The 12,740-nt window shown below is 37.7% G+C and overlaps 2 protein-coding genes and 1 non-coding gene across 6 annotated transcripts; 2 read left to right on the top strand and 1 right to left on the bottom strand.

Annotated features, from left to right (window-relative positions):
* TRNAI-AAU lies at positions 1–74 on the bottom strand. Its single transcript has one exon. It is a non-coding gene; the product is annotated as a tRNA-Ile (tRNA).
* A 1,047-nt stretch (positions 75–1,121) lies between these two features.
* LOC116032318 (variant surface antigen D-like) lies at positions 1,122–1,874 on the top strand. Its single transcript, XM_031274818.1, has one exon. The coding sequence runs from the start codon at positions 1,122–1,124 to the stop codon at positions 1,872–1,874; it is 753 nt and encodes a 250-aa protein (XP_031130678.1).
* A 3,676-nt stretch (positions 1,875–5,550) lies between these two features.
* Positions 5,551–11,913, top strand: LOC116032173 (pentatricopeptide repeat-containing protein At1g74900, mitochondrial). Of its 4 annotated transcripts, XM_031274610.1 has the most exons (6): positions 6,914–7,133; positions 8,070–10,066; positions 10,299–10,607; positions 10,757–10,939; positions 11,030–11,282; positions 11,473–11,913. In XM_031274610.1, exon 2 carries the CDS (start codon positions 8,073–8,075, stop codon positions 9,546–9,548), a length of 1,476 nt encoding a protein of 491 aa, XP_031130470.1. In that variant the 5' UTR covers positions 6,914–7,133; positions 8,070–8,072; the 3' UTR covers positions 9,549–10,066; positions 10,299–10,607; positions 10,757–10,939; positions 11,030–11,282; positions 11,473–11,913. The 4 variants fall into 4 exon arrangements, with proteins under 4 accessions (XP_031130469.1, XP_031130470.1, XP_031130471.1 ...); XM_031274609.1 differs by lacking the exons at positions 6,914–7,133; positions 11,030–11,282 and adding an exon at positions 5,551–5,890; XM_031274611.1 differs by lacking the exon at positions 11,030–11,282 and having other exon boundaries at positions 10,313–10,607.
* The last annotated feature ends 827 nt before the right edge of the window (positions 11,914–12,740 follow it).

Below are 12,740 nucleotides of genomic sequence, written 5' to 3'. Positions count from 1 at the left end.
TGGCCCATGCAGGTCTCGAACCTGCGACCTTCGCGTTATTAGCACGATGCTCTAACCAACTGAGCTAATAGGCCAATTGATTTTAAATTGTCTACAAACTACATTTTATTGTAGATTAGCTAAAATGCTTAATTCATAAATATGAATCCATGACCGCTTTAAATAATACATTAACAACCAATCCATTTTACTGCTGAGAACAAAGAGGAAGAAGATACCCAGGCAAAGAAAAAATGATTTTACCCCTGAACTTTATGGCTAACTAGTGCTAAGATGACGGAAGAATTAGGAGTGGAAATATTTTGATAATCAAGTATAATATTTGTCCAAATTAAAAGATGAATATCAAATGTAAAAATCGTTATACTTAAAAAACCTTTGCTGAAATTAAATCTTTAGCAAAATAGTATAGTGCTGATCAAACAATATAGCATTTTCCGGGCAGGGAAAGCTGTGGGTGCCACACTAGTCTAATAGAAGGAAACCATCTATATGATGAGAAAAAGACCACCACTTAAATGATACTGTGCTGCCTACAAAATTTGACTTATAATTTACTCATGACAGGTACAAATTAATTATCTATATACAAATTCAACTTTAATTTACTCATGACAAGTACAAATTAATTATCTATATACAAATTCAACTTTAATTTACTGTACACATGATATGTTGTGACAAAATATTTTTATATTTTTTTAACGAGAAACTCACGGTCACTAAAAAAGGGTGTGCATTGTCTGGACCCTCAACGTTTTGATATGCAGCAAGTGGTTTTGAAGCCAATTGTTTTGGAAAACCAACCAAACGTTTATTGCATTATATTATATTGCCCTCAATTTCTTAATTAATCTTTGTATTGCAATTTCTTTGATGTAACTTTCCGCGTTTTGGAGTTTAGGAAAAATTTTCTACGTTCAAAGTCATAGTCAACTACCAAAAATTCTCTTAAGGATTATAAGCATTGAACTCGAACGTTCTGCGTCACATCCATTCACTGTATATATGGGATTGGATCAAACTCAAAGATGAATAGGGTTTAGGGCAATATATATATATATATATATATATATATATATATACTCTGATCTCTGGAGAATCTTGCAAAGAAATAAGAAATGGGTAGACATTCTGTAGTCATGGGTGGTGGGGTGCATGCAAGCGATAATCCAGCTTTCATGGTTTTCATGATTGCTGCCTCTGTCTCTTTGCTTTCCATGGTTGTATTTGCTTGTGGCAGTTTCTTTAGAAAGCGTAAGCCTTCCAAGAGTCCTGATGAAGGAAATAAAACTTCTACCACCGCCGCTTCGGGCGAGGGCGGTGGTGGTGGAAGAAAAGTCGGTAAGGAAAGTAGTACACCTGGTGTGGGACCGTTTTACGAAAATCTCTCAATAGTTAATTTGGGTGTTTTACCGATGCCAGACACTTGCACCGGTGATGCTACCAATAACGACGGTGGTAGTCACAAACATGCAGGTCACGCCCCGATTGGTAGTGACAGTAATCAGGGCGGACATGGTACTACTGACGATCATACTAGTAGCGGGGGTCATACAAGTACCACTCATAGTGTAGGTGGGAGCGATACACATACAACTGCTGTGAGTCACAATAGTGGCGAATATACAGGTGTCACGAATATCGGTGGACATGGTACTACTGACAATCATACTAGTAGCGGGGGTCATATGAGTACCACTCATAGTGTAGGCGGGAGCGATACACATACGACTACTGTGAGTCATAGTAGCGGCGGTCATACAAGTAGTTATACGGATCATAGTAGTAGTGGGTGGAGTGGCAATGACGGCGGCGGGAGCAGTTGGAGTGGTGGTGGAGATTTTGGTAGTAGTTGGGGCGGAGGTTTTTAAGTTTGGGTACAAAAAGCTATGCCAATATGCCAACACATCTTAATCAATGTGTAAGTTGTGATAGAGATTCAAAGTTGAAATCTTTGATAGATTTTATTTTATTTTATTTTATTATTTTCAATGTAAAACTTTTCTATGTACCATTTGATACTGTATAATGTTTGATATTGTGAGGGATGGAGTGGTGAAATTCAACCTTATTTCAATTATTAAGTTGTTTTAAAATATTTGGATGACGATATTAACTTGTTTAAAAATATTTGGATGATGATATTAAGTTGTTTAAAAATATTTGGATGGCGAGGGAAACATGCGGCCAATAAGTAAAGGTGTGCAATGAGTAAACCCAACTTATATGCAATAACTTTTAAATTCTTTTTGCCCGCATAAGCAGCTCAATTGGTCACTTAAGTAAAGTTTCAAAAGAAAAATCAATGATCAAATCTCACCAGCCACAGTGTGGGAACAACCACGCTCTGTTGGGCCAGGGCCCTTGGATTTGGAATTCAACCTTCGGAAGAAACTTATATGCAATAGCTTGCCAACCATGTTTAAAATAAAGCATATCCCTAGTATATCTATTACAAGTGTGCCCAATCTTAACCATAAAGCATATCCCTAGTACATCTATTTCAAGTCTGCTCAATCTTAGCCAGAAAGGTACAAGACAATGATTGGCTTAATGCCCTTTGAAAGGTTGAATATATAAGATTTTGTTAAAATAGTAATGCTACAAATCATAGTTAAAAGAAAAGACGATTAAAAGAAAACCAAAACAAAAGAATATCTTGCCAACATTTTTATCAGTAAAGGGTAATTACTTGCCTATTGTATTTTTTGCGTATAATTCAATGACCTATTTAACTATTTTCTTTTCTAGTTAAAATTTTACAGGACATGTTACCTTTGCAAACAGGAAAGTAGAGTCCAACAAAGCATATCCATGTGTACATGGGACAATCCCAACTAAGTTGGTCAGGAGATTAACTTGGTAACTACGAGATTCCAAATTTAACTCCTCATGAGAATTGTTTATTGACATTATTTGTTTGAGCCGGTTCAGCTACGACAACCTAAGTTGATTTACCTCATTATGCTCCTTTTGCCAGCTAGAGTCAAATGGTGAGCTTCCCCCATTGCAGTAGAGCATAGCATCAGGCTTTCCCCGTAAATCAAAGATCTGAACGCACACTATTCGCAACCCCTTCGTGCCTAAATGAATGCAATGTAGTTTGCAAATACAAGAAACTTGCAGCTCATACTACCTAATATTGCCTTCAGATGTTATCCTAAAAGCACAATGTTCAGTATCTACTCCATTAATGGATCCTAAAAGGGTGACTGCAACCCTCTTACCCTCCACAATGTAAATGCCAGAGCTCTATAATAACCATGGAAAAATACAATGCAGAGACTTCTTTCCCACAAAATGCAATTCAAGAATGTAATGAATTCCATAAGCTTTGCAATGAATGTAAAACAAAACAAGAATGTAATGAATTCCATAAGCTTTGCCAGGAATGTAAAACAAAACAAGATTATCCTCAACTAATAGTAATAGCCATCAACATCTTACAGCAATTTCTGGACTCAAAAAGCACAAACAATTCACCACTTTCTTATTTTCACTAAGCACAACCTCCCATCACCATCATTTTCCTTTCTCCTTTCTCCATCATATATATATATAAAGATAAAGATTCCAAATTTAGCAGTGCAAGAAAAAAGGAAAGATCAATAAAAAGCAATGAATAATAGAATAAGACAATAAGTTCTCTCCATACTTCATTCTATTATTGGGGGTTCCAAAATCGAAAGAATAGAAATCTCAAATCCTCGCACAGTAAAGCATAGAACTCAAAATTTTTACCAGAGCATTGAAAAGTAATCTGATAGGGAACTAATTTCACAAACACGCAATACCAGATGAGGGATTGTACAAAACTGGGAAGAAATTAGGTCAAAAGAGGAAAAGGCAGGTTTTAGTCAATTGCAGACGAAGACCTGGGAGGGCAATCGGGAAGCTTCGGGCTTGGTGAAGCAGGAGTCATCAATGGCGTCGCTGTGGCACCACCGGCATTTGGGGCTCTGTAGGCACTGAGATTTAGACCCGATGTCGCCGCAGTCGGGTTGCGGGTTGCGATTGATGACCCGCCGGATCCCCAGAGGCTTTCGGATCTGATCGGAGACGGCGGCGTTTAACGGCGATAGAAAGGCGAAGAGAACAACCAAACAGAAAATAATGAAGTGTTTAACGGCGAGTGACATTTTTGCAGAGAAAGGGAAGAAAGCGCCGTCTGTAATGGCACGAATCTAGGCAAGTTGGCAGGGCTGAGGGTAATATCGTAATTATAAGATAAAGGGCCGATTTATATGTTAATGTGGAATTAAAATTAATTTGGCCCATGCAGGTCTCGAACCTGCGACCTTCGCGTTATTAGGCCCTTTGGATTGCATGTTCGTGATAGTGGTTAATGGCCTTTTGGGTTGCATACAGAAAATGACAGAAGCTTTAGCATGGTGCGAGGCCCTCATGTGGATCAAGGAGCGTGCATACACCAATATTCGCGTTTTAACCGATCCTATATTGACTTGATTATTCGAATTGTAATTCTTCATTAGTATAGTACAATATAAAGGCTGTGTGATTTAGTATATTTGTAGGGATAGGAACCCCTTAACCAGCTCTAGTCAAGGGTGAGGCGTACATAGGAGTGCGCAAAATATTGATTAACCGACCGCTAACCGCTAATCGATCAAAAAAATCGGTTATCGGTCGGTTACGGTTATTACTTTCAAAAAAAATTCAGTTTTTCAGTTTTTCTACGTTTATTGAGAGTCGGCACCGACCGATAACCGATATATATATATATATATATATATATATATATATATATATATATANACCGATAACCGATATATATATATATATATATATATATATATATATATATATATATACATATAAGCCCATAGTTGATAAGAGTGAGAGCTCAAAGTCCAACCCACTAGCCCACTGCCCACGCCTAAGGGTTGTTATGCCGTGGACCCAGGTCCACCTTGCAAGGTGGACCTGAGTCTACATTCACATACACTATACTCTACATTCACAATTTGTAAACTCCACATTCACACATTACAGGATTATATGTTTAATAACTATACTCTACATTCACATACACTATACTCTACATTCACAATTTGTAAACTCCACATTCACACATTCAAAACTCTATATTCACAGGTCCTATACTCCACATTCACAACTTGATAACTCCATATTCACACATTACAAGGCTACAAGTTGCTAGAACTTCTTTAACTCTATTACAGATTCACACATGCATAACTCTACATTCACAATTTCTATACTCCATATTCACAATTTGAAACCTCCACATTCACACATTTCTGGACAACTCTACATTCACACAATCATAAATCTACATTCACGATTTCTATACTCTACATTCACACTTTGAAATCTCTACATTCACACATTTTTGGACAACTCTATATTCAGCAATATGTTTATTAACTTACAAAAAAAAAAGAAAAAAAAAAGAAGACAAAAACGACGTATTTTTGGACCCAAGTCCACCTTGCAAGGGTCCATAGCATAATTTGCCCCACGCCTAAATCCTAAATCCTAATTGCAAATTCAATCCTAAATCTAACAATCCTAAATCCTAATTGCAAATTCGCAAATCGCAATTCCCAAATCCCACTCCTCAGTCGACGGCTCGATGCTCTCGGCTCTCCCATCCACTCGTCTTCTCCGACGGTCCAACCTCCATTGTTGGATTTGTTGCTCTACGAAACTTCTCTAGTCCACGCCTAACTGCCTAAGTCTACCGTCTACGCCCTCAGTCCTCACGGCCTCACCGCCCTAGCCCCTCACGCCATCACGCCCAGTTGGTCGAGACGCAGACACCGGTGACCGGTGATCCCTTTCCGCCCACTCGACGATGCCCAGTTAGTCCGTCCGACAGTCCACCTCCGAACCTCCCCCTCAGGTAAATTTTTAATTTTTGTTTTAAATTTTTTTAATTGGCAATATTTTATTAAGTGTATTTTTTTTATGAATAAATCATTTTATTTTTAATACTAAATATGTTATTACATGTTTAACAGTTTAAGTGTTTAATTAATTTGGTAAATTTTTTATTTCTTTTACTGCTAGAGTGCTTGTGCAGTAGTGCCCTGTGTTTTAAAGTTCTAATTTTCATTTTTGAGTGTTTACTGTTTAGTGTTTTGTAATGTTTACTTGTCTTGCAATGTTGCTGCTTGTTTTAATTTGCATTGTTTTATTATATAGGTTTGAACTTTGAAGGAATTGAAGCAATTTGGCAGAATGTTCTTCAATTTTTCATGGATTGTTTTTGTAGTTTGTTTGTCACTTTGGTTTAAATTAATTTGTTGATTGTACTTTTTGTTGATTGTGAATTTGCTCTTTGAACTTTTGGGCAGTGCCTAGCAGTGGCCAGTAACTTTTATTTTGGTCTAAAAGTTTAAACAGTATGCATGCATATGTAATTTTTCATTTGAATTTGGAATGTTGAATTTTGGTCGGTTTTTTGGTAACCGACCAAACCGACGGTCGGTCATAGAACCACCTTCGGTCGGTTACGAGGGTCAAAAATTTCGGTCGGTTATGTAACCGACTGACCGTTTGCTCACCCCTAGGCGTACAGAGTCACAGAGTGAAATGATGTACCTCCAGATTTTCTTGACCCTTTACTTACGTAATAAATGATTTATTTTGCTTACGCACTACATTGTATAGCTAATACTCCGTATATTTTTGTATTTACAATGTAACTCCAAATATATATACCAATTAGGGGTAGATAATTCGGTTCATTCTTTTTGTTTGAACCGAAACAGATCTAACCGCTTTAATTCGATTTCGATTTCGATTTATAACTATTTTTCAATCGATAACATTTTGTTCTAAATCGAACGGTTCCGATAGCGTACCAAATTGAAAACTATTTTTTTTAATATAATAATAATAATAATTAACCTAATCCCTAAAATGTAAAATCCCTACCCAATTTTCGCTCCGTCCTCTGCATCTTTGCTCCTCCCCGGCTCCCATGAGTCAATGCCTTCTGCACTTCTGCGATTTCTGCCTTTCCGGTCAACGCCCCGGCGCCGGCGAGAGCTGAACTTCGCCTCCAGTCTCCACTGCGAGCAGCAGTTGACGACGTTGCTATACGTTCCTTCCCATATCTAGAAGCTCTCTTATTTGCTGAGGTACGTTCCACTCGGTCTTTCCCGTCTTAGCTTCGAGTCCATCCAAAGGGATTAGAATTCCATTTGGCTGCTTCTCATCTCAGAAATTGCGTAGATTTCTTGACTAAAGTTTGGATTTTTAGGGTGAATCTCAATCTGGGCTTTATGTGTTTACACTCTGTAGTCATAGTAATTATTCTTGTGCTGCTCAGTGAATCTTGATTGTCTCTATTATAAACATTGCTAATTTTCAGTTATAAAGAGTCTGCTGTGTAAACATTGCTAATTTGCTGTTATAAAGAGTCTGCTTTGTAAACATTGCCAGTTTGCTGTTATAAAGAGTCTGCTGTGTAAGCATTGCTAGTTTGCTGTTATAAAGAGTCTGCTGTGTAATCATTGCTAATTTGCTGCTACTTTGGTGTTGTAAACATTGGTAATTTGCTACAATATTCATTATTGATTTATTGTTATTAAGTGTTAGTATGTTACTTTGCTGTTATAATTTATAAACATTGCTACTTTGCTATGATATTCTTTATTGTTATTAAGTGTTAGTAATACTAACTTATTATGTTACCTACGGCTGTGGCCTGTTTAGTTCTTACTGTTTAATTATTTATTAAGTGTTCTTACCGTGTAGGCCTTAAATAGGCTTTGAAGTATTTTAATGGCTTACATATTAAATAGCCTTTTAAAAAGGCTTCAGCCGAGGCCAGACCAATTATAGGCTCAGGCTTAGCCTAACAAAAAGCCTACATACGGCTCAGGTTTTGGCCTTAGATTTTCATAGCAGACCCAGACCTAATTTTCTATAGCTCGGTCTATTTCCATCCCTGTAGTCAATAAACAAAAGTGGAATAAGGTCACAAAATTGTTTTTATTTTTTTAATTCTTTACAAATTTCTTGACATGAGTGACGAGTTAATGTAAAATGACACGATTCATTTCTTGCTCCAGAAAATGTTCAGACTCAACAGTACAATCCCCACCAGCGCCCCCGTTAAGCCCTTTTCTTTGTCCCGCCACCTCTCCGCCTCTCTTACACTTCCAGTGTTGTCGTCGGCCCAGCCAATAGACGCTGTTACACTCTCCAACCACATCCTCAAGGAAGACCCAAAGACCTTAGCTTCAACCCTCCACAACTTCACCCAATGGACCCCAGAGCTCGTCCAAGCCGTCCTCAAGCGCCTCTGGAACCACGGCCCTATGGCACTCCAATTCTTCAACCACCTCGATCGCCACCCATCTTACGCTCACTCTGCCGCTGCATTCGACCACGCCATAGATATCGCCGCCCGGATGCGCGACTACAAGACTCTTTGGAAGCTTGTGGCTCGGATGCAGGCCCGACGGCTCGGCCCTCGCCCCAAGACATTCTCTATCATCATCGAAAGGTACATTTCTGCTGGCAAAGCCGATAAGGCATTGAAGGTTTTCTTGGCTATGCATAAACACGGTTGCCCCCAGGATTTGAATTGTTTCAATACGTTTCTTGATGTACTCTGCAAATTGAGGCGTACAGAGATGGCCTATAGGCTGTTGAAGATGCTTAGGGGTAAATTCAGAGCTGATACTATTACCTATAACATAATTGTGAATGGGTTTTGTTTGATTAAACAAACACCTAAAGCTCAAAACATTTTGAAGGAAATGGTAGAGAGAGGATTGAATCCAACCATAACCACATATAATATAATGCTTAAAGGCTTTCTTCGAGCAGGTCAGATTAAGGAAGCTTGGGAATTTTTCTTGCAAATGAAGAAGCGGAAGTGTGATATTGACATAGTGACATATACAACTATGGTTCATGGTTTTGGAGTTGTTGGTGAGGTTGATAAAGCTCGGAAGATATTTAATGAGATGGTTGGAGCTGGCGTGCTTCCTTCAGTTGCAACTTACAATGCTTTGATTCAAGTGTTGTGTAAGAAGGATACTGTGGAAAATGCTATTTTGGTGTTTGAGGAGATGGTGAGGAAAGGTTATGTGCCTAATACCGTGACCTATAATGCGGTTATTAGGGGATTGTGTCATAGAGGGAGGATGAATGAGGCTGTGAAGTATTTAGATAAAATGAAGGACGATAAATGCGAGCCAAATGTTCAGACTTACAATGTTATTGTCCGCTACTATTGTGATGAAGGAGAAATCGAGAAGGCTCTAGAGGTATTTGACAGAATGAACTGTGGGGATTGCTTACCCAATCTGGACACGTACAATATCTTGATCAGCTCAATGTTTGTTAGAAAGAAATCAGATGATTTGCAGGTGGCTGGCAGGTTGCTAGTGGAAATGGTGGGTAGAGGATTTCTGCCTAGAAGATTCACCTTCAATCGGGTTTTAAATGGGCTTTTGCTCACTGGCAACCAAGATTTTGCAAGAGAGATCTTGAGGCTGCTAAGCGAATCTGGCCGTCTTCCTCACCATTTCAAATTGTGAATCTATTGCAGTTTCCTGCAAGATTATGAGCAATCCTTGTTGCATATGGAAAGTTATAAGACTGTTGATGTCTTTGTTGCTGAAACAAGGAACCTGAGATGACAAATGACCTATAAAAAGGCATTGTAAGTCTAGCAGTACAAGGATGCCCTAAGTCTTGAATGGTAAAATTCTGAAATGCTACAATATGAAACCCTCACCCCTACCATAAATTCCAATAGAGGGTGTTTGGAACTAAGCTCACAAATACAACTTCAATGAGATGCGAAGCCAACAGTTCCTATGGTGAATCAATGAAGACAAGACTACCAGTGCAAGTTGATTTGAGAGTTTTGAAAATGAGGTTGACAGACCAAAACAGGATCTGAGTCCAAGAACACAAAGAGTTGCCAATTTCCCCCCTTTGCTCTTGTAACCAAGGCCAATGTTTAAGCTTCTGACAGCTGTGATAGAATAGAGATGATTTCTCTCTGCAAGAACCTACCATCAATTTATCCGTCTCAGTATCACAACCAAAGGTATTGAATTCAGCTTTGCTCGAGTTGTTTAAAATAAACTGTTTGGGGAGTGGAAGCATATATCCTAACTTACTGTATGAAGCTATCCACCTAAGTCCAATTGGCTAAATTTCCAAAACAATAATTCTCTAAAGTATTTTACTAGGGAACCAAAAGAAATCGTCATATAATGCTATATGCAACCAAAGTTTTGTACTCGCTAACATGGCTTTAGCTAATTTAATTCTTACAGTTTGAGTTGTGCAGTTGCTTAATCTAATCGTTGATGAAAACCATGGCGGTGGTGAACCTCCGCTCTTTGCTGCTATTCTTTGCATTTCTTTGCTTCTTCTTGATCCTCTACGGCGAATGGCAAGATACACACATGGAAGTTCAATACACCGACATTGACTACCTTGTATTCTCCGACGCCGCTGCCTTGATGGCCAAAGGGGATTCCCCCTACTAAAGATCCACCTATCACTACTCACCCTTAATCGCTTTCCTCGCATCCCCAATTCCTTCCTTCACCCTTGGGGAAAATTCCTCTTTTCTGCTTCAGGTATTTCTATACATTCCATTTTAGTTGTGCTATTATTTTCTGAATTTCTTGTAGTTCTAAAAAAAAGTTTCTTTTTTTCTTTCTTTTGGCTGCAAAAGTGTTCTCTAAGGACCTTTCTATATTGAAATGTTAATTGTGTCGTGCGGCAGATCTGCTGGTGGGGTTTCTCATACACAAAATCTTGAAGCTAAGAGGGGTGCCGGAGGAATTGAGTACCTATTCTGTTATGGTCTAGCTTTTCAATCCATTTACCTTTACCATTGGAACTTGTGGAAACTGTGAGCCCATTGTTTGCGCTATGGCTCTTTGGATCATTGTTGGTCTCATGAATGGTAAGTCTTTAATATCTTTTAGTTTAACTTCAGAAATTAGTTGTGGAAGATTTATACCTGCATTGCAGTTTCTTACCCTTGCCAACAAAGGCAAAATTCTCTCCACCTCAGGTCCCCACACCCGACCCGACAGGACATTGGATGGCTAAATCATGGTGACTTAGTAGCCCATTAGTTGAGAGGACCAGTGCTTGGCTCCCATAAGGAGCCCACAACAATGGGTGTACCCCTACACTGCGGTCGTCAAGCTCGATCCTTTGTCCTTGTCCACAATCTACCACCTAGGAACCAACTGAGCTACCCCGTGCAAGTTGCATTTGCAATTTCTTAGCTCATTGAGCAGGTTACTAAACCCATATTTATTTCATTTCTTCATTTTGCCAGTTGGTTTTAGCTCTAAGACAATGTTACATGAAATTTAGTACTATTTAATGTGGCTTTCTTTGATTAATTCATAGTTCCTATACATAACAGTTATGTACATTTAAGTAAAAAACTCATCTTTAATGTGTCTGATGTTTTTGTGACCACAGATTGTCTTATACAAGCTGCACTTTGGTATGGATTTGTTGTCCACTTGAGAATCTATCCTATAGTGTATGCACTCCCAATTATTTTGTTTCTTGATCCTCTAAACTTCCAGCCTAGTAAGAAACCCACACTTACAGATTGGAGTGCTCGAAAGCCCCAGGTAGCAAAGAGTTCAAGTCGTAGAAAACTTCCTGATCTGCATTCTCTTTGGTCTTTCTTCACGAGCATGTTTACTTCTTGGAGGAGACATGCGTTTGGTTTTATTTCTGGTTCTGTGTTCTTTATCTCAACTGGATTTTTCTTCTACCTATATGGATGGGAATTCTTGAATAAAGCATTGTTATATCATCTCACTCGTACAGACCCGAGGCACAATTTTTCGATATACTTCTACCACATATATCTGAATTATGAACGCTATTTCTCAATCTTGGAGAAACTCATTTCTTTTCTTCCTCAGATTATGGTGCAGCTTGCTCTCATCTTCTGTTTTGCCCATGACTTCCCATTTTGCTTTTTTTTTTTTTTCTTTTTTTTTTTTTTTTTGTGCTGACAGTTGCATTTGTTGCATTTAACAAGGTTTGTCAATCTTTTCTAGGCGTAATTTATTACAATTATGCTCAAAAAAATATTTATTTTTCATTCTATGTTTAAAAAAATGAAATATAATATATGACAATATATTTAACTTAAGCAAGATGTCATTCTTCCAGGAAAATAACTCATATCCTAATATTCACAAATAAGATTATCAATATATAACATCACATCATTCAGTTCATAACTCATTTCCTAATATTAGCATAAGAATGATGATGATAACTCTCATTCTGTGTGTATATAGGGTTTAATTAACGTGAAAGAGATTTCCCTACAAGAAATTTGATATATAGTGATAATTTTGTAAATATATGTAAAATTTTCACTGCATATTGGAGAATAAGGACTAACAAAATAGTTTTTGATAAAAGTAGCATCACTTTGGTGAAAAAAAATCTTTATGGTAATTTATATATATATATATATATATATATAAGTTGAATAATGTATAGGTGGTGGGTAAAGTTGATAAAGACTGGATTCATTATGATATTGGTTTTGCAATTGTAGCTCCAGCTTCGATGTGAAAATCAAGTTGAATAATATATAGTTGGTGGCTAAAAGCCTAAAACATGTGAAAATTTCATAAAGTTTTTATCTTATACTTCTTTATATAAAGAAATTAAACTAGTTACAATATATTGCTTTTTTTTTTTTTTTTTTTTTTTAA

This window comes from Ipomoea triloba, chromosome 10 (genome assembly GCF_003576645.1).
Source record: "Ipomoea triloba cultivar NCNSP0323 chromosome 10, ASM357664v1".
Classification (NCBI taxonomy): Eukaryota; Viridiplantae; Streptophyta; class Magnoliopsida; order Solanales; family Convolvulaceae; genus Ipomoea; species Ipomoea triloba.
The sequence above is the reverse complement of the archived record's forward strand: the minus strand, read 5'-3'. Positions and strand labels throughout refer to the sequence as shown.